Source organism: Entelurus aequoreus, linkage group LG21, assembly GCF_033978785.1.
Source record: "Entelurus aequoreus isolate RoL-2023_Sb linkage group LG21, RoL_Eaeq_v1.1, whole genome shotgun sequence".
Taxonomy (NCBI): domain Eukaryota; kingdom Metazoa; phylum Chordata; class Actinopteri; order Syngnathiformes; family Syngnathidae; genus Entelurus; species Entelurus aequoreus.
In genome coordinates, this window is record NC_084751.1 from 10937978 (window position 1) to 10960477 (window position 22500).

Consider the following 22500-nt stretch of genomic DNA (forward strand, 5'->3'; position numbering starts at 1 on the left):
GTGTCAGGTTCAAACACTGATGACATCTATTAAACAAGACAAGAAGCAAGGAATTAAACAGACAGAATTAAATTTGGCTCAATTGAGGAGAAACGTCTGGGCTGTACTCTTGTACAGTCTCCCATCACGCTCTGATGAAAGATTGTACGCCTCCTCTTTTATTTGGACTTTCCCTGATTACAGTACATGGCAACAGCTGTTTCTAACGGAGGGGGGGTCATAAACAGCCATTTTTTTTGACGAATTAAATAAAAAATATTTAGGCCATCTTAATGCTTACTTGGTGCACGTATGTGTCATACGTTAGCAACCAAAAGGAGGTTTTGTAACCTGTATGCTGTTTTGTTAAGGTGTTATTATTATACAGAGGATGTCGTTGTGGCTTGTACAGCCCTTTGAGACACTTGTGATTTAGGGCTATATAAATAAAAATTGATTGATTGATTGATACCAAAAAATACATTGCAAAAATCAGTTTGAATCAAGAATCGTGTTGAATCGAGTGTCGATTATGAATCAAATCCTCACCTCAAGAATTGGAATCGAATGGTGAGGTGCCCAAAGATTAACACCAATAACAATTGAATATTTGTACACTACCGTTCAAAAGTTTGGGGTCACATTGAAATGTCCTTATTTTTGAAGGAAAAGCACTGTACTTTTCAATGAAGATAACTTTAAACTAGTCTTAACTTTAAAGAAATACACTCTATACATTGCTAATGTGGTAAATGACTATTCTAGCTGCAAATATCTGGTTTTTGGTGCAATATCTACATAGGTGTATAGAGGCCCATTTCCAGCAACTATCACTCCAGTGTTCTAATGGTACAATGTGTTTGCTCATTGGCTCAGAAGGCTAATTGATGATTAGAAAACCTTGTGCAATCATGTTCACACATCTGAAAACAGTTTAGCTCGTTACAGAAGCTACAAAACTGACCTTCCTTTGAGCAGATTGAGTTTCTGGAGCATCACATTTGTGGGGTCAATTAAACGCTCAAATGGCCAGAAAAAGAGAACTTTCACCTGAAACTCGACAGTCTATTCTTGTTCTTAGAAATGAAGGCTATTCCACAAAATTGTTTGGGTGACCCCAAACTTTTGAACGGTAGTGTATGTATATCAAAGTTTAAAACATATTACATTTCATGTATTACATACATTTTTTTCTGTCAAAATGGAAACAATGAAAACCTTTAGTAAGAATGATGAAGTATCCACATTATTCCCGGGCTTTCGCGGGCCACGTTAAATGATGTCGGGCCGGAGTTTGACACGTGTTCTCTAAATCATGCAAACCAGCAGATAATCTGTTTCCTACATAAAATCTCATCAAAATGACAATAACTCATTAATTTAGTCATGCAAACAGCCCATATTATGCTTACGTGGGGCAAGAAGTCAAGCTGAACAGGATACTTCATGATATCTCAAGTCGATGAGCTGAGAAAAAAACTGATCTTAGCAAACAATCATGTAATTGTACATGTACCTTACTTTTTTCAGCTGTGACATGGGTGGTGCCGGTGTTCAGGTGGTGGGGACGCTCCAAGACTTGCCGTCCGACGATTCTGGGAAACTCACTCAGGCTGACACGGCTAAAGTTGGGAGGGTGAGTTATTTTTTTAAATTCATTTCGTAGACTCGCAAACCCCTACATTACTTGGACGAGGCAGCACGATCTATATACACACAATATCAGGGCTCTGGATTTTCATAGTCCAATCTGATTCGCAATTATTTTCCCACAGTAGACAATCAAAATTGTTTTTTTGTATGCCGGCATTTATGCTTGGAAGAGCATAATGGCTACAAATAAGAGATCTACATTTTCCATCGTACAAAGGCTAAGACACTCAGATAAAGAAATAAACACAGCAGAGATTGGAGAGTTTAGCGAGGACCTCAGATGCCAGGGTTGGCTTCCGCTCTACTGGAGTGCCGAGACGACGACTAAACTTGACTACTCTAGAGCAGCGGTTCTTAACAATTTTTACCTCCTAGCCCAGGGTTCGGCAACCCGCGGCTCCGGAGCCGCATGCGGCTCTTTGACCACTCTGATCCGGCTCAGCTACATACTTGCCGACCCCCCCGATTTTCCCAGGAGATTTATGGATCTCAGTGTCTCTCATAGGTAGCTCCCAGGGAAAATATAATCCTATTTCCACTCTAATTACTAAATAAAGGGAGTGTCCTAATTGCACTGCAGTAACTGTCCTCTATAGCATTTACAAACAGCGTGCCAGCCCGGCCACAAGTTGTATGTTGCTTTTACTTGCACACATAGGAGACAGCAAAACATACTTACTCATCAGCCACACAGCTTACACTGACGGTAGCCGTATCAAACAACTTTAACATTGTTACGTTACAAATATGCGCCACACTGTGAACCCACACCAAAAAAGAATGAAAAACACATTTCTGGAGAACATCCCACCGTAACACAACATAAACACAACACAACCAATACCCAGAATCCCATGCAGCCCTAACTCTTCCGGTCTACATTATACACCCCCGCTACCACCAAATCCCCCCACACATCAACCCCCCCCTCTCTGTGCGTTGGTTGAGCGGAAAAGTTAGAGCTGCATGGGATTCTGGGTATTGGTACCGTCAGTGTAAAATGTGTGGCTGCTGAGGTAGTACGCCTTGCTGTCACTTACGTGAGCAAGCTGAAACTGCATTCTACGTGTGGTCGAGCAGGTACACTGTTAGTGCAGGCTGTAGAGGGCGCCAAAAGCAGTGTCATCATGCCCTGATATTCGGGAGTCTCCCGGGAAAAATGAGAGCGTTGGCAAGTATGACGCTATCAAGCGCCATTCATTCAAAACTCGCGGGCCGCGCTAACATCAAATTTCCACATTAAAGTGCGTGCCGGTGCGTGTGTCGGAGACCCCTGGTTAACATAGCACAAAGAGCTTTGTATGCGGTGTTTTTCATTTTAAATTTCAAAAAAATTTTTGTGGCTCCCATTATTATCTTTAATTTGTGAAACTTGCCAAAATGGCTCTTTGAGTGGTAAAGGTTGCCGACCCCTGTCCTAGCCCAACTTACCATACTTGTTTTCTTTCTGGGTTGTGGGGAAAGTGATGTAACAGCTCTTGCGGTCCCATCTTAAAACTCATTTATACACCCAAGCCTTTAAATCAGGGGTGCTCACACTTTTTCTGCAGGCGAGCTACTTTTCAATTGATCTAGTCGTGGGGATCTACCTCATTCATATATATAATTTATATTTACTTATATATGAAATACATGTTTTGTTAACAAGTTAAAGGTGTTTAATGATAATGCAAGCATGTTTAACACATATAGTTAATATTGTTAATAAATCAAAGGTGTTTAATGATAATACAAGAATGTTTAATACATATAGTTAATATTGTTAACATGTTAAAGGTGTTTAAAGATAATGCACGCATGTTTAACACATATACTTAATATTGTTAACAAGTTAAAGGTGTTTAATGATAATACAAGCATGTTTAACACATATAGTTAATATTATTAACAAGTTAAAGGTGTTTAAAGATAATACAAGCATGTTTAACACATATAGTTAATATTGTTAACAAGTTAAAGGTGTTTAATGATAATACATGCATGTTTAACACATATAGATTCCTTTCTTTCATGAAGACAAGAATATAAGTTGGTGTATTACCTGATTCTGATGACTTGCATTGATAGGAATCAGACAGTGGTGCTGATAACGTCCGCATTTTCAAATGGAGGAGAAAGAAAAGTCCTCCTTTCTGTCCAATGCCACAAGAAAGTGGTTGGTTTTTGTCATCTTATTTGTCCAGCTTCCGTACTTCTTTGTATACACTTTACAAGAAATACATTGGCGGCAAACTCCGTAGCCGTCTTCTGCATGGAGAGGTTATCAGATGGCCACAGACCAGTTTCTAGCTGTTACAAGTCGGGACCAGGAGTGGACCACTCCTCTGCATCAGCCCCGACTTGTCTACACGCAAGAGGACCCCCCTATGGACTGGACTCTCACATTATTAACTGTATCCACTCAGCATCCATTGCACAGGTCACCGGGGGGGACGATTCCCATTAGGTTGAGTTTTTCCTTGCCTGGATGTGGGATCCGATTCAAGAATGTCGTTGTGGTTTGCAAAGCCCTTTGAGGCATTAGTGATTAAGGGCTATATAAAAAAACTTTGATTGATTGATTGATTGATTGATTGATTGAAGTGCTTGCGGCCAGTTAAGAAACATTGATCAATCTAGAGCAGGAGTCACCAACCTTTTTGAAACCAAGAGCTACTTCTTGGGTAGTGATTAATGCGAAGGGCTACCAGTTTGATACACACTTAAATAAATTGCCAGAAATAGCCAATTTGCTCAATTTACCTTTAACTCAATGTTATTATTAATAATTAATGATATTTACACTTAATTGAACGGTTTAAAAGAGGAGAAAACACGAAAAAAAAAGACAATTACATTTTGAAACATAGTTTATCTTCAATTTTGACTCTTTAAAATTCAAAATTCAACCGAAAAAAAGAAGAGAAAAACTAGCTAATTCGAATCTTTTTGAAAAATTTTAAAAAAGAATTTATGGAACATCATTAGTAATTTTTCCTGATTAAGATTAATTTTAGAATTTTGATGACATGTTTTAAATAGGTTAAAATCCAATCTACACTTTGTTAGAATATATAACAAATTGGACCAAGCTATATTTCTAACAAAGACAAATCATTATTTCTTCTAGATTTTCCAGAACAAAAATTTTAAAAGAAATTCAAAAGACTTTGAAATAAGATTGCAATTTGATTCTACAGATTTTCTAGATTTGCCAGAATCATTTTTTTGAATTTTAGTCATAATAGGTTTGAAGAAATATTTCACAAATATTCTTTGTCGAAAAAACAGAAGCTAAAATGAAGAATTAAATTAAAATGTATTTATTATTCTTTACAATAAAAAAAATAAAAATACTTTAACATTGTCAGAATTGTCAGGAAAGAAGAGGAAGGAATTTAAAAGGTATATGTGTTTAAAAATCCTAAAATCATTTTTAAGGTTGTATTCTTTTCTCTAAAATTGTCTTTCTGAAAGTTATAAGAAGCAAAGTAAAAAAAATAATGAATTTATTTAAACAAGTGAAGACCAAGTCTTTAAATTATTTTCTTGGATTTTCAAATTCTATTTGAGTTTTGTCTCTCTTAGAATTAAAAATGTCAGGCAAAGCGAGACCAGCTTGCTAGTAAATAAATAAAATTAAAAAAATAGAGGCAGCTCACTGGTAAGTGCTGCTATTTGAGCTATTTTTAGAACAGGCCAGCGGGCTACTCATCTGGTCCTTACGGGCTACCTGGTGCCCGCGGGCACCGCGTTGGTGACCCCTGATCTAGAGAATGTTAACGTCATGACAAGGTTTTCATAGATGTTTTCTGGCAAGTCCAGCAGAGAAAAATTTTGCGCACAAACCTGAAATATGGATTGGAGCATAAAACCACTAAGGGACGCAGAAAGTGAACACAGAACGATCAATGCTGCCGACTGTACCTTGACTCCTCTGCCTTCTGTTGTCAGGTAAAGCTGCAAGTATACCAGGAATACTTCAGAACCGTCGGCCTGACCCTCATCATGACCATCCTCTTCCTGTGTGCCTTCCACCAGTCCGCCTCGTTAGCGTACAGCTACTGGCTAAGCCTGTGGGCCGACGACCTTCCCATAAACGGCACCCAGGCCGACCACGTGCTCAGACTGAGCGTGTTCGGAGCGCTCGGCTTGACTCAAGGTTTCTTGAATTTCTCTAAAAACAGTTTGGTCACAGCATTGGAAAAAAGCCTTAATGTGATGATCATATAGGAGAAGTAATTGTACAGTTGTGCCTCAACTTAAGAGTGATTTGAGATAAGAGCTAATTGTTATGCTTTAAGTTACAAGCATCCCCACCATTAGTTAGCATGGCAAATGTCACAATGAACTCTGAAAGATTCGCTAGCATTAGCTCATAGCCAGAGATGGACATGGCTTGGTTTTCCTAAGACACAAGAAAGTGAGTGTAAAGGACAGTGCTGAGAAGAAAAAGTGACTTTATTGAATCATATAAAGAAATCATCATAAAAAACATGGAGTGTAGCTAGCTAACTTGGTGAAGCAATGCTAGCGTAGCGCTACTAATCTGCTCCATACTGTCGCAGAATGAGTCCAACGCCAGCCGAGAATGTTAAGATAGTACCTTAAGTCAGGACATTTATCCATGAAAACATGGAGAAGAAGTTGATGGTGTGTTTGACGGAGAAACAACTGAAAGGAGGTACCGTAGAAGTCCACTCTCCAAAGTAAATGCTTTACATTATTATTACATTACTTCATAAAACTATCCATCCATCCATCCATCTTCTTCCGCTTATCCGAGGTCGGGTCGCGGGGGCAGCAGCCTAATCGGAGAAGCCCAGACTTCCCTCTCCCCAGCCACTTCGTCCAGCTCCTCCCAGGGAATCCTGAGGCGTTCCCAGGCCAGCCGGGAGACATAGTCTACCCAACGTGTCCTGGGTCTTCCTCGTGGCCTCCTATCGGTCGGACGTGCCCTAAACACCTCCCTAGGGAGGCGTTCGGGTGGCATCCTGACCAGATGCCCGAACCACCTCATCTGGCTCCTCTCGATGTGGAGGAGCAGCGGCTTTACTTTGAGCTCCCCCCGGATGGCAGAGCTTCTCACCCTATCTCTAAGGGAGAGACCCGCCACCCGGCGGAGGAAACTCATTTGGGCCGCTTGTACCCGTGATCTTGTCCTTTCGGTCATAACTAGAGATGTCCGATAATATCGGCCGGCCGATATTATCGGCCGATAAACGCTTTAAAATGTAATATCGGAAATTATCGGTATCGTTTTTTTTTATTATCGGTATCGTTTTTTTTTTTTTTGTTTTTTTTAATTAAATCAACATAAAAAACACAAGATACACTTACAATTAGTGCACCAACCCAAAAAACCTCCCTCCCCCCATTTACACTCATTCACACAAAAGGGTTGTTTCCTTCTGTTATTAATATTGTGGTTCCTACATTATATATCAATATATATCAATACAGTCTGCAAGGGATACAGTCCGTAAGCACACATGATTGTGCGTGCTGCTGCTCCACTAATAGTACTAACCTTTAACAGTTAATTTTACTCATTTTCATTAATTACTAGTTTCTATGTAATTGATTTTATATTGTTTTACTTTCTTTTTTATTCAAGAAAATGTTTTTAATTTATTTATCTTATTTTATTTTATTAATTTAAAAAAAAAAAAGGACCTTATCTTCACCATACCTGGTTGTCCAAATTAGGCATAATAATGTGTTAATTCCACAACTGTATATATCAGTATCGGTATCGGTTGATATCGGTAATTAAAGAGTTGGACAATATCGGAATATCGGATATCGGCAAAAAGCCATTATCGGACATCCCTAGTCATAACCCAAAGCTCATGACCATAGGTGAGGATGGGAACGTAGATCGACCGGTAAATTGAGAGCTTTGCCTTCCGGCTCAGCTCCTTCTTCACCACAACGGATCGATACCGCGTCCGCATTACTGAAGACGCCGCACCGATCCACCTGTCGACCTCACGATCCACTCTCCCCTCACTCGTGAACAAGACTCCGAGGTACTTGAACTCCTCCACTTGGGGCAAGGGTGGAGATGGCACTCCACCCTTTTCCGGGCGAGAACCATGGCTTCGGACTTGGAGGTGCTGATTCCCATCCCAGTCGCTTCACACTCGGCTGCGAACCGATCCAGTGAGAGCTGAAGATCCTGGCCAGATGAAGCCATCAGGACCACATCATCTGCAAAAAGCAGAGACCTAATCCTGCAGCCACCAAACCGGATCCCCTCAACGCCCTGACTGTGCCTAGAAATTCTGTCCATAAAAGTTATGAACAGAATCGGTGACAAAAAATAATGTAGTTTTATTGTATTGTTTTTATATTTATACCAGGGGTCACCAACCTTTTTGAAACCAAGAGCTACTTCTTGGGTACTGATTAATGCGAAGGGCTACCAGTTTGATACACACTTAAATAAATTGCCAGAAATAGCCAATTTGCTCAATTTACCGTCTCCGCTCGGGATGGTTTCCTGCTGGCCCCGCTGTGGACTGGACTCCCGCTGATGTGTTGGATCCACTGTGGACTGGACTTTCACAATGTTATGTCAGACCCACTCGACATCCGTTGCTTTCGGTCTCCCCTAGAGGGGGGGGGGGGGGGGGGGGTTACCCACATATGCGGTCCTCTCCAAGGTTTCTCATAGTCATTCACCGACGTCCCACTGGGGTGAGTTTTTCCTTGCCCGTATGTGGGCTCTGTACCGAGGATGTCGTTGTGGCTTGTACAGCCCTTTGAGACACTTGTGATTTAGGGCTATATAAATAAACATTGATTGATTGATTGATTGACCTTTAACTCTTTAATAATTAATGATATTTATCTTTGTGGAAACACTGATCATCTTAATGATTTCTCACAATAAATATATATAGAAACAGATAAATATCAATATGCAACACTTTATTTTTATATTTTCTCTAAGTGCACATTTTTCAAATTGAACATTTTCACTTCTAAGACAGTCTTGTGAAATCACAATATCCCATTTTAACTAGCTAGCCACTAAAATTTTTTAACAAATCATGAATTACTTTGCACCATGTTTGTACAAATAATAACTCATGTAAAATACAAAAGTCAACTCTCAAATTTTTAAATAAATCATGTCACACTTTGAACTGGACACCAAATCTGTTATCTGTTTCTTTGTCAGTTAGTGAAGACCAAGTCTTTAAAATATTTTCTTGGATTTTCAAATTCTATTTGAGTTTTGTCTCTCTTAGAATTAAAAATGTCGAGCAAAGCGAGACCAGCTTTCTAGTAAATGAATACAATTTAAAAAATAGAGGCAGCTCACTGGTAAGTGCTGCTATTTGAGCTATTTTTAGAACAGGCCAGCGGGCTACTCATCTGGTCCTTACGGGCTACCTGGTGCCCGCGGGCACCACATTGGTGACCCCTGATTTATACAATATTCGTTACCTAAAAGTTTGTTTTTCTTTTTAAAAGGCATGTTACATGTCAAAATTGTGCTCTTTGGGGTGAGAGGGGGCAAGGCACCAAATAAATTGATTCCAATTCATTTCAATGGGCGGAGTTGATTTGAGATAAGTATTTTGAGTGGAGAAGCAATTAAGCTCGTAGGTGGAGGTACTACTGTGGTGTGAAAGTCAAATGTATGCAAGCAATGTTGAGCGCAAACAAAACCTGCCGAGCAAAGATCCGTAACTTCCTCATCTGTGATTATCCTTCAGGTATGGCCATGTTTGGGACGACTCTGGCCATCGCTCTGGGCGGGATCGTGGCGTCACGCCACCTTCACGCCGACCTGCTCCACAACGTGCTGCGCTCGCCAATGTCCTTTTTCGAGGTGACGCCCAGCGGAAACCTCCTCAACCGCTTCTCCAAGGAGGTCGACGCCATCGACTGCATGATTCCCGAAGGCCTGAAGATGATGCTGGGCTACTTGTTCAAGCTGCTGGAAGTCTGCATCATCGTCCTGGCGGCCACACCTTTCAGCGGGCTGGTGCTGCTCCCGCTCACCCTCCTCTACATCTTCATACAGGTGACCTGCTCGCTCCTCGCCGGCACCGCCGTCACGTAAACGGGATTTTGTGATTGTCCCGCTTTGCAGAGTTTCTACGTGGCGGCGTCGTGTCAGCTTCGGCGACTGGAGGCGGTCAGTCGCTCGCCCATTTACAGCCACTTCAACGAGACTGTGCAGGGCGTCTGCGTGATTCGAGCGTTCGGCGAACAGCAACGCTTTGTGCAGCTGGCCGACCATCGCATCGACAAGAACCAAGAGGCTTATTTTCCCAGATTTGTGGCCACCAGGTGCGTCGGAACTAAATAAACGTCAAAGTGTGTTCATGTTGCAAAAACATATATATGGCCTAGTGCAGGGGTCACCAACCTTTTTGAAAGCAAGAGCTACTTCTTGGGTAGTGATTCATGCGAAGGGCTACCAGTTTGATACACACTTAAATAAATTGCCAGAAATAGCCAATTTGCTCAATTTACCTTTAACTCTATGTTATTATTAATAATTAATGATATTTACACTTAATTGAACGGTTTAAAAGAGGAGAAAACACGAAAAAAATGACTATTCAATTTTGAAACATAGTTTATCTTCAATTTCGACTCTTTAAAATTCAAAATTCAACCGAAAAAAAGAAGAGAAAAACTAGCTAATTCGAATCTTTTTGAAAAAATTTAAAAAAGAATTTATGGAACATCATAAGTAATTTTTCCTGATTAAGATTAATTTTAGAATTTTGATGACATGTTTTAAATAGGTTAAAATCCAATCTACACTTTGTTAGAATATATAACAAATTGGACCAAGCGATGAGGTGGCGACTTGTCCAGGGTGTACCCCGCCTTCCGCCCGATTGTAGCTGAGATAGGCTCCAGCGACCCCAAAGGGAATAAGCAGTAGAAAATGGATGGATGGATGGATGGACCAAGCTATATTTCTAACGAAGACAAATCATTATTTCTTCTAGATTTTCCAGAACAAAAATTTTAAAAGAAATTCAAAAGACTTTGAAATAAGATTTAAATTTGATTCTACAGATTTTCTAGATTTGCCAGAATAATTTTTTTGAATTTTAAAAATAATAAGTTTGAAATATTTCACAAATATTCTTCGTCAAAAAAAACAGAAGCTAAAATGAAGAATTAAATTAAAATTTATTTATTATTCTTTACAATAAAAAAATTTTTTTTACTTGAACATTGATTTAAATTGTCAGGAAAGAAGAGGAAGGAATTTAAAAGGTAAAAAGGTATATGTGTTTAAAAATCCTAAAATCATTTTTAAGGTTGTATTTTTTCTCTAAAATTGTCTTTCTGAAAGTTAAAAAAAAGCAAAGTAAAAAAATTAATGAATTTATTTAAACAAGTGAAGACCAAGTCTTTAAAATATTTTCTTGGATTTTCAAATTCTATTTGAGTTTTGTCTCTCTTAGAATTAAAAATGTCGGGCAAAGCGAGACCAGCTTGCTAGTAAATAAATAAAATTTAAAAAATAGAGGCAGCTCACTGGTAAGTGCTGCTATTTGAGCTATTTTTAGAACAGGCCGGCGGGCTACTCATCTGGTCCTTACGGGCTACCTGGTGCCCGCGGGCACCGCGTTGGTGACCCCTGGTCTAGTGGCATACTTGCCAACCCTCCCGATTTTCCCGGGAGACTCCCGAATTTCCGTGCCCCTCCCGAAAATCTCCCGGGGAAACCATTCTCCCGACTTTCTCCCAATTTCCACCCGGACAACAATATTGGGGGCGTGCCTTAAAGGCACTGCCTTTAGCGTCCTCTACAACCTGACGTCACGCCCGCTTTACCCCCATACAAACAGCGTGCCGGCCCAGTCACATAATATAAGCGGCTTGTACACACACATAAGTGAATGCAAGGCATACTTGATCAACAGCCATACAGGTCACACTGAGTGTGGCCGTATAAACAACTTTAACACTGTTACTAATATGCGCCACACTGTGAACCCACACCAAACAAGAATGACAAACACATTTCGGGAGAACATCCGCACCGTAACACAACATAAACACAACAGAACAAATACCCAGAACCCCTTGCAGCACTAAGTCTTCCGGGACGCTACAATATACACCCCCGCTACCACCAAACCCCCCAACCCCGCCCACCTCCCGAATTCGGAGGTCTCAAGGTTGGCAAGTATGCCTAGTGGTTAGAGTGTCCGCCCTGAGATGGGTAGGTCGTGAGTTCAAACCCCGGCCGAGTCATACCAAAGACTATAAAAATGGGACCCATTACCTCCCTGCTTGGCACTCAGCATCAAGGCTTGGAATTGGGGGTTAAATCACCAAAAATGATTCCCGGGCGCGGCCACCGCTGCTGCCCACTGCTCCCCTCACCTCCCAGGGGGTGATCAAGAGTGATGGGTCAAATGCAGAGAATAATTTCGCCACACCTAGTGTGTGTGTGACAATCATTGGTACTTTAACTTTAATATGATCCAGTTTAATATGATCCAGTGTGGACTTTCCGGTATTAGTGGGAATTTCTCTTTGAATGGGTTTGCTGAAAGAAACATTGATGTGTGTCAGATGGTTGGCGGTGAACCTGGAGTTCCTGGGGAATCTTCTGGTTCTGGCCGCTGCCGTCTTCTCGGTGCAAAGTCGGCATGTGCTCAGTCCAGGCGTGGTGGGTTTGGCGGTGTCCCATTCTCTCCAGGTATGAAACACACATCAACTAACGTGGCCAAAACACCGACTGTCAGGTTCAAACACTGATGACATCTATTAAACAGACAAAGAAGCAAGGAATTAAACAGAGACGGAATTCAATTAAGCTCAATTGAGGAGAAACGTCTGGGCTGTACTCTTTGTACAGTCTTCCACCACGCTCTGACGAAAGATTGTACGCCTCCTCTTTTATTTGGATGTTCCCTGGTTACATGGCAACAGCTGTTTCTAAGGGAGGGGGGTCGTAAACAGCCATCGCCTTTGGTTACAAAACAGTTCAAAGAAAAGGTGCCTGGAGGGGGGTCAGGTCCCGCTTTGTAGATCTCGGGTCAAGTCAAAATCTTCCTGTGGATTACAATACATCAAAGAAACCGACACCTTCATGTCGCTTCCCATCCTACACAGTGGAGTTTTACAAGCCTTTTGATAGGTAAGATCAAAGACAGCTTTTGTCTGCTCGCCGGGAACTCATGGAAACATAAAGTTTTGTGATAATTTAGATGCAATTATTCTGACACCGACTGGGTTCTAAATCAAGGGCGTCCAAGGCGCTAACATTGAGGGCCGCATGGCAGTTATGTCTACCCGCCGAGGTCAGCTTGTTACAGTGAATATATTCAATGTTTAATCGTCATGGTATTATTACACAATTCCTATGCATTTACATATTAGTCTTTTTTTATATACAAATTGATGGACAACGTGCTTGCTTTTGAAATCATGTGTATGGTCGATTCCGCAGTGATTATATCAATATTTTTTTTATCATCACAAAATTGTATGTTTTTGTTATTGTTTACAATTCAGGAAAAATGTTGCACTATTGACTTTATTATACACTTTGTACGTAATAAAAGGGATTCATGAAATGATCTAAATATTAATTGATATTCTTACAACACCATCCTGTGTTTTTGTGGGATTGCAGATCTAAAATGTATCTTAAAAATGTGAAGTATGAACATTAGTTTGGCCACTAGTGCCCCAGTAACTACAAAACCCAAAACCAGTGAAGTTGGCACGTTGTGTAAATGGTAAATAAAAACAGAATACAATGATTTGCAAATCCTTTTCAACTTATATTCAATTGAATAGACTGCAAAGACAAGATATTTCATGTTCACACTGAGAAACTTTATTTGTGCAAATAATCATTAACTTATCATTTAATTAAAAAAAGTTGTGACAGTGGCATGTTCACCACTGTGTTACATGGCCTTTCCTTTTAACAACACTCAGTAAGCGTTTGGGAACTGAGGAGACACATTTTTGAAGCTTTTCAGGTGGAATTCTTTCCCATTCTTCCTTGATGTACAGCTTAAGTTGTTCAACAGTCCGGGGGTCTCCGTTGTGGTATTTTAGACTTAATACTGCACCACACATTTTCAATGGGAGACAGGTCTGGACTACAGGCAGGCCAGTCTAGTACCCGCACTCTTTTACTACAAAGCCACGCTGTTGTAACACGTGGCTTGGCATTGTCTTGCTGAAATAAGCAGGGGCGTCCATGATAACGTTGCTTGGATGGCAACATATGTTGCTCCAAAACCTGTATGTACCTTACAGCATCAATGGTGCCTTCACAGATGTGTAAGTTACCCATGTCTTGGGCACTAATACACCCCCATACCATCACACATGCTGGCTTTTACACTTTGCGCCTATAACAATCCGGATTGTTCCTTTCCTCTTTGTTTCGGATGACACGACATCCACAGTTTCCACAAACAATTTGAAACGTGGACTCATCAGACCACAGAACACTTTTCCACTTTGCATCAGTCCATCTTAAATGAACTCAGGCCCAGCGAAGCCGGCGGCGTTTCTGGGTGTTGTTGATAAATGGCTTTCACTATGCATAGTAGAGTTTTAACTTGCATTTACAGATGTAGCAACCAACTGTAGTTACTGACAATGGTTTTCTGAAGTCTTCCAGAGCCCATGTAGTGATATCCTTTACACACTGATGTTGTTTTTTGGTGCAGTACCGCCTGAAGGATCCAAAGTCACAGGTATTCAATGTCATGTGCAGTGATTTCTCCAGATTCTCTGAACCTTTTGATGATATTACGGACCGTAGATGGTGAAATTCCTACATTCCTTGAAATAGCTGGTTGAGAAATGTTGTTCTTAAACTGTTGGACAATTTGCTCACGCATTTGTTGACAAAGTGGTGAAACTCGCCCCATCCTTGTTTGTGAACGACTGAGCATTTCATGGAAGCTGCTTTTATACCCAATCATGGCACCCACCTGTTCCCAATTAGCCTGTTCACCTGTGGGATGTTCCAACTAAGTGTTTGATGAGCATTCCTCAACTTTCTCAGTCTTTTTTGCCACTTGTGCCAGCTTTTTTGAAACATGTTGCAGGCATCAAATTCCAAATGAGCTAATATTTGCAAAAAATAACAAAGTTTTCCAGTTCGAACGTTAAGTATCTTGTCTTTGCAGTCTATTCAATTAAATATAAGTTGAAAATGATTTGCAAATCATTGTATTCTGTTTTTATTTACCATTTACACAACGTGACAACTTCACTGGTTTTGGAGTTTGTACTTAGTATTGGATCGATACCCAAATTTGTAGTATATCACCCAAAACTAGTGCAAAGTGTCCAAACAACAAAAGAATAAGTGATTATTGCGTTTAAACAGAAGTATAGATAGAACCATGTGACAGTAACCAGATGATCAAGTATATTAATGACAACATGTGCACATGCAGGTGACAGGGATTCTGAGCTGGATTGTTCGATCCTGGACTGACGTGGAGAACAACATCGTGTCCGTGGAGAGAGTGAAGGAATACGCCAACACGCCCAAAGAGGTTTGCTTCTGCACCAGAAAACTTTTTACTAAATAGAATATATTCCGATTATAAGCTTCCACATTGGTTAACTACGTTTAGGTTCAATCTGTACTTAAATAACAAAAATGTCTGAAGTCACCTACAAAATAGAAATGTACTTAAAAACAAGTTTTATTTATTGAACTACACACAAGATTGTCTCAAAAGTGCAGTTTTGAAATCATAAAGGAGTTGCGAGAGAAAGTGTACTTGTACTGCTAATTGCATTAAGATATTGTTTCTTCATGTGCAAAATAATAATGCCAGTAAATGTTTCCACTATTATTCTATGAACCTTTATTTTGATAGCGCAGCCAGACAGGATGTGACGCTCTGCGCTTTTAATGTGAAGGCTCGTAGATATAAACCAAAGTATCTCTCGAGTTACGGCTGCCTTTTATATAAGATATTATTTGACAGGACACTTTGTTACAAACATTATTCTGCACTCTCTGAATGTTGGTGTTACGTTTGGCAAATAGGTAAACTTTCCTTTCATTTAAAGACGCATAAACCTTCAAGTTGAGGGCGTTTATTGACTATTATTTATCCCAAATGAAATGGATGTAAAGCTATGCACATTAAAGAAAGTAAACGAATATACACATAGTATGCCAAACAAACATGTAAGAAGCGTGTTAAATCAACAAAACAGCCTGGAATTAGCAACTAAAATCATAGAGTTAAAAAGTACTAGCTTGATGCTAACATACAATGGACTTTACTGTTGTCAGGCTAATTAAAATTAGTATCGCCATCTTTTCAAACTGTTGCAAATGTCTATTCAATGTAGGGCTGGGCGATATGGCCTTTTATTAATATCTCGATCTTTTTAGGCCATATCGCGATACACGATATATATCTCCATATTTTGCCTTAGCCTTGAATGAACACTTGATGCATATAATCACAGCAGTATGATAATTCTATGTGTCTACATTAAAACATTCTTCTTCATACTGCATTAATATATGCTCATTTTAAACTTTCATGCAGAGAGGGAAATCACAACTAAAAGTGTATTTATGAAACAGTTATTAAGCAGTGGCACAAACATTCATGTCATTTCAAAACAGAAAGTGCAAGATTGTCAGAGACATTTTAAAACAAGCTATGAGTGCACTTTTGTGCATGATGTCACTAAGATGACATATCAAAACAACACTTAATTAAAGTGCACTTTTTGTACAGAACGCCACTACAATAGTTTAAAACAAATAAAGTGCACTTTTGTGCATGATGTCACACAAGATATTTCAATAAGTGTCAAATAAAAATGAGCTGCATAATAGGAAGTCAAATAGTGTATTTCCTTCGCTATGTGGTAGGTTCCTGCGGACGTTATCTACTTCTGTTGTTGACTATTTTTTTTTCATACGGTGTTGATGTGGAAATGGTGGCTTGGGCAATTTGTGGGTGTGGCACCGGCCGTAGATGTTGACATGCGGAGTATCAAGCACTCTTCATTCTCTAGCGGCTGACTTTTCAAGTGATGCTACAAATTAGCAGTGCTGCTACTTTTTGTAGCAACGCTTTCGCCGCACACTTGACATATTACGGTTGTCTGTTCAACATCTTCCCGCTTGAAGCCAAACCACCGCCAGACGGTGGACCCCCTGCTGTTTTTCTTGGGAATTAATTATTCTTCCTCCATTTGTTACCAGATTCGCACCTTCTCCCTCTCGTATTACCACTCGCACCACTCTGCTAGCACCAAAGCTTACGCTACCATGCCGCTACCTCTCTGCTGGGCGAGGGCGTATGACGTTGCACGCGCGACAGTATGTGACGTATGTAAGAAGGTGCGCTTGTTTTACGTCTCTGTGAGAAGGAGAGACAATAAATAGTGAGAAGAGCCTGTAGTGCAGTGGTTCTTAACCTTGTTGGAGGTACCGAACCCCACCAGTTTCATATGCGCATTCACCGATCCCCTTCTTTAGTGAAAAATAAAATGTTTTTTGAAATTCAAGACAAAGTCAATCAATCAATCAATCAATGTTTATTTATATAGCCCTAAATCACAAGTGTCTCAAAGGGCTGCACAAGCCAAAACGACATCCATGGTACAGAGCCCACATAAGGGCAAGGAAAAACTCACAATCCCAATTGGACGTCGATGTTCCATTGGGGTTGTGAAAAGTTATTTAGAGTTATTTGGACACTAGGGGAACATATTCTAAGTAATAAAGACCTAATTTAGAGTTATTTGGTTAGGGTTAGAGGGTTAGGGTTATAATAAGGCCATGCCGAATAAGGCATTAATAAGTACTTAATAATGACTAGTTAAGAGCCAATATGTTACTAATTTGCATGTTAATAAGCAACTAATTAATGGTGAATGTGTTCCCCATACTAAAGTGTTACCATGTTTTTTTTACTGGTGCATAAAATGAACCGTGCATGAACATCACCTTGTTCAAAGAACAAAAACAACACAGTGCATAAACTCACAACAAATGACACACCTGCAAATCAGTCAGCTGTTGCCTTATCCGTAATACGCCGATAGGGAGAAGTTTTTATTTACACGATGAGTCGGGTGTGTTTTCACCTCCGCCGAACCCCTGAGCCCGACTCACCGAACCCCTAGGGTTCAATCGAACCCAGGTTAAGAACCACTGCTGTAGTGTAATGCCCGCAGCTGAAAGCAACTGCGTGAGAACGTATACTCCAATATCACCATATAGTCATTTTCTATATCGCACAGAGACAAACTCGCCATATATCGAGTATATTCCATATATCCCCCAGCCCTACTTCAATTACATTTTAAGAGAACTCTGTGGAAGTGAAGATATGACTGCCTACTGTACTTTGTACTGTTACTGTACAAAGCTAGCCTGCTGCCTAGCACTGTATGCTAATTAGCTACGGAAGCCTGTTGCATCACATTCGAAGTCTTAAAACAGGAGCAGAGGATAACAGTTAAAAAATCTGTAAGAAAATAATAATTCACTCGGGCTTGGGAATCGATATCATGCCCTGCGACTCGATATTGCAAAATTTGAAGTCTGCCGGTGCATGATTGTTTAAAACATTAATTAGTTTCGCCCAGCCCGAGTTGTGTGTGAGGATTTTAGTCTCCATCATGCTGCTTTTCTGATCCACGTTCATCTCCTCAGGCAGCTTGGATAAAGAAGAACAATTATCTCCAAGCAGACTGGCCGAACAAAGGAAACATCCAGTTTGAGGACTACGGACTGCAGTATCGTAAAGGTCTTGACTGGGCCTTGAAGGGAATCTCCATCCGCATCCAAGACAAAGAGAAGGTTGCTACCTAATGGATGAACAATGGAGGAGCAGCAAGGTTAGTGATTCATGTATTCTGAATCATTTGCTATTATTGACAGGTGGGGATCGTTGGAAGAACGGGAGCGGGGAAGTCGTCCCTCGCTTTGGGAATTTTTCGTATTCTGGAGGCTGCCAGCGGACGTATTTTCATTGATGAAGTGGATATTTCCCAGATTGGCCTTCATGAGCTTCGCTCCAGGATCACAATCATCCCTCAGGTGAGTGCAGCGGTGCACAAGAGGCAAGGCCAAACACCATAGGGCGAAACCTCTGCCAGTGCAACAACGGCTGTCAGAACAGAATGGCCCCTCATTAGTTGTACCAATGATCTGTTGTGTTCATTCTTGGCATGCTGTGTGTCAGGTTCAAACACTGATGACATGTATTAAACAAGACAAGAAGCAAGGAATTAAACAGAGACAGAATTCAATTTGGCTCAATGAGGAGAAATGTCTGGACTGTACTCTTTGGACAGTTCCACCACGCTCTGACGAAAGATTGTACGCCTCCTCTTTTATTTGGACTTTCCCTGATTACATGGCAACAGCTGTTTCTAAGGGAGGGGGGTCATAAACGGCCATCGCCTTTGACTAAAACGGTTCAGAGAAAAGGTCGGTTCAAAGAAAAGGTCGTAAAAGAGTTCAAAGAAACGGTGCCTGGAGGGGAGTCTGGTCCTGCTTCCTCTCCCGCTTTGTAGTCCTCGGGTCAAGACAATATATTTCTGTGGATTACAATACATCAAAGAAACAGAACACCTTCATGTTGCTTCCCATCCTTCACAGTGGAGTTTTACAATCCTTTTGATTGGTAGGATCAAAGACAGCTTTTGTCTTCTCGCCGGGAACTCATGGAAACACAACGTTTTGTGATAACTTAGATCCAATTATTCTGACACTGTGGATTTTAAATGTTCTGAAGTGACCCCTGACTTTTGGCCTTTCAGGATCCGGTGCTGTTCTCAGGATCCCTCAGGATGAACCTGGACCCGTTTGACGCGTGCTCGGACGAGGAGCTGTGGAGGGCTCTGGAGCTGGCTCACCTCAGCAGCTTTGTGTCCAGGCTGCCCGGCCAACTGAACCACCAATGCTGCGAAGGAGGAGAGAATCTCAGGTACTAAACCTCAGAGACACGGTCCAGAGTCGCTTCACCTGATGTCACCTGCTCCTCTGCAGTCTTGGTCAGCGCCAGCTGTTGTGCCTAGCCAGAGCTCTGCTGAGAAAAACCAAAATCCTGGTTCTGGATGAAGCCACCGCAGCTGTGGACTTGGAGATGGACCAACTGATCCAGTTCACCATCCGGACTCAGTTCAGTGACTGCACGGTCCTCACCATTGCTCACCGCCTCAACACCATCATGGATTATACAAGGTGAGGCAGAGTAGGACTGGCCAGTATGAGTTGTCATGTCATTCATGTCTTGTCAGGATCATGGTGATGGACCAGGGATCCATCCTGGAGGTGGACTCTCCCTCACAGCTGCTCCAGCAGCGAGGACACTTCTATGGCATGTGTCAGCAGGCTGGACTGCTCTGACACACCACCAACAGTCCTGTATCCTCTACATCCATCATCTCATGTATCCTCTACATCCATCATCTCATGTATCCTCTACATCAATCATCTCATGTATCCTCTACATCCATCATCTCACGTATCCTCTACATCCATCATCTCATGTATCCTCTACATCAATCATCTCATGTATCCTCTACATCAATCATCTCATGTATCCTCTACATCAATCATCTCATGTATCCTCTACATCTATCATCTCATGTCCTGTATCCTCTACATCCATCATCTCATGTATCCTCTACATCCATCATCTCATGTATCCTCTACATCTATCATCTCATGTATCCTCTACATCAATCATCTCATGTATCCTCTACATCTATCATCTCATGTATCCTCTACATTATCATCTCATGTATCCTCTACATCAGGGGTGTCAAACGTACGGCCCGTGGGCCGGATCAGGCCCGCGGACAGGTTTTATCCGGCCCGCGGGATGAGTTTGCTAAGTATAAAAATGAACCAAAATTTTTGAATGAAAGAAACTGCTGTTCTAAATGTGTCCACTAGATGTCACAATAGCAATTATTTGCATCTTTGTAGATTATGCTACATATGTAAAAAAAAAAAATAAACCACATGATGTTAGTGCACCAGTTAAGGAAAATGAGCAAACTTACATGAATGACATCCTGTAATTTGATTTTGATATAATTTTTTTATCGTAATAGATTGAAAATTAACACCAATGAGTTGACTGATGAACATTATCACATAATGTATTCAGAAAATATAAATAACGACAAATAAAGATAGAATACTATTAACCGCAACATGTAAGTGTAAAAAAAAACCCAACAACATTATGATTTGTACATTTTCAGAATTTTCTTGTTCTATTTTTAAACAAAGAAAACAATCTGAATTTGTCTTTATTTGTAAGTTATCGTGCCGTGATTTTACCTGTCCGGCCCACCTGGGAGTAGATTTTTCTCCATGTGGCCCCCGATCTAAAATGAGTTTGACACCCCTGCTCTACATCAATCATCTCATGTATCCTCTACATCTATCATCTCATGTCCTGTATCCTCTACATCCATCATCTCATGTATCCTCTACATCCATCATCTCATGTATCCTCTACATCTATCATCTCATGTATCCTCTACATCAATCATCTCATGTATCCTCTACATCCATCATCTCATGTATCCTCTACATCCATCATCTCATGTGTCCTCTACATCCATCATCTCATGTATCCTCTACATCCATCATCTCATGTATCCTCTACATCCATCATCTCATGTATCCTCTACATCCATCATCTCATGTATCCTCTACATCCATCATCTCATGTGTCCTCTACATCCATCATCTCATGTATCCTCTACATCCATCATCTCATGTATCCTCTACATCCATCATCTCATGTATCCTCTACATCCATCATCTCATGTATCCTCTACATCCATCATCTCATGTATCCTCTACATCCATCATCTCATGTATCCTCTACATCCATCATCTCATGTATCCTCTACATCCATCATCTCATGTATCCTCTACATCCATCATCTCATGTATCCTCTACATCCATCATCTCATGTGTCCTCTACATCCATCATCTCATGTATCCTCTACATCCATCATCTCATGTATCCTCTACATCCATCATCTCATGTGTCCTCTACATCCATCATCTCATGTGTCCTCTACATCCATCATCTCATGTATCCTCTACATCCATCATCTCATGTATCCTCTACATCCATCATCTCATGTATCCTCTACATCCATCATCTCATGTGTCCTCTACATCCATCATCTCATGTATCCTCTACATCCATCATCTCATGTCCTGTATCCTCTACATCCATCATCTCATGTATCCTCTCTATCACATCAATAATCCATTCATTTGTTTCATTGGACACCAAGATATTTATTTTTCCAAGTAAAATAGTAAATATGTTTCACATCCAACAATGACATCACATCCATGCTAACTTAGTAACATGCTAGCTGAAGTATCATTGAACTGCTGCTCTCTTATTATAATGTTGTGTCCTCAAAACACTTGTTTGTATCCAACATAAACACCATCATGACAGTGACACTACACTTTATATGATGACACTACACTTTATATTGTTACACTACACTTTATAATGGTGACACTACACTTTATGATGGTGACACTACACTTTATATGGTGACACTACACTTTATGATGGTGACACTACACTTTATATGGTGACACTACACTTTATGATAGTGACACTACACTTTATGATAGTGACACTACACTTTATATGGTGACACTACACTTTATAATGGTGACACTACACTTTATAATGGCGACACCACTTTATATGGTGACACTACACTTTATGATGGTGACACTACACTTTATGATAGTGACACTACACTTTATATGGTGACGCTACACTTTATGATGGTGACACTATGATAGGGACACTACACATAGTGGTAGTGACATTACACTTTATGATTGTGAAACTACTTTA

The 22500-nt window shown here is 40.6% G+C and overlaps 1 protein-coding gene across 1 annotated transcript; it reads left to right on the forward strand.

Annotated features, from left to right (window-relative positions):
* The first annotated feature begins 1516 nt into the window (after positions 1-1516).
* On the forward strand, positions 1517-20298 carry LOC133638998 (multidrug resistance-associated protein 1-like). The gene is made up of 11 exons (XM_062032053.1): positions 1517-1615; positions 5566-5773; positions 9342-9652; positions 9722-9921; positions 12181-12307; positions 15042-15143; positions 18287-18433; positions 18515-18673; positions 19399-19565; positions 19628-19822; positions 19879-20298. The coding sequence occupies exons 1-11, from the start codon at positions 1517-1519 to the stop codon at positions 19985-19987; spliced, it is 1824 nt and encodes a 607-aa protein (XP_061888037.1). The 3' UTR covers positions 19988-20298.
* The last annotated feature ends 2202 nt before the right edge of the window (positions 20299-22500 follow it).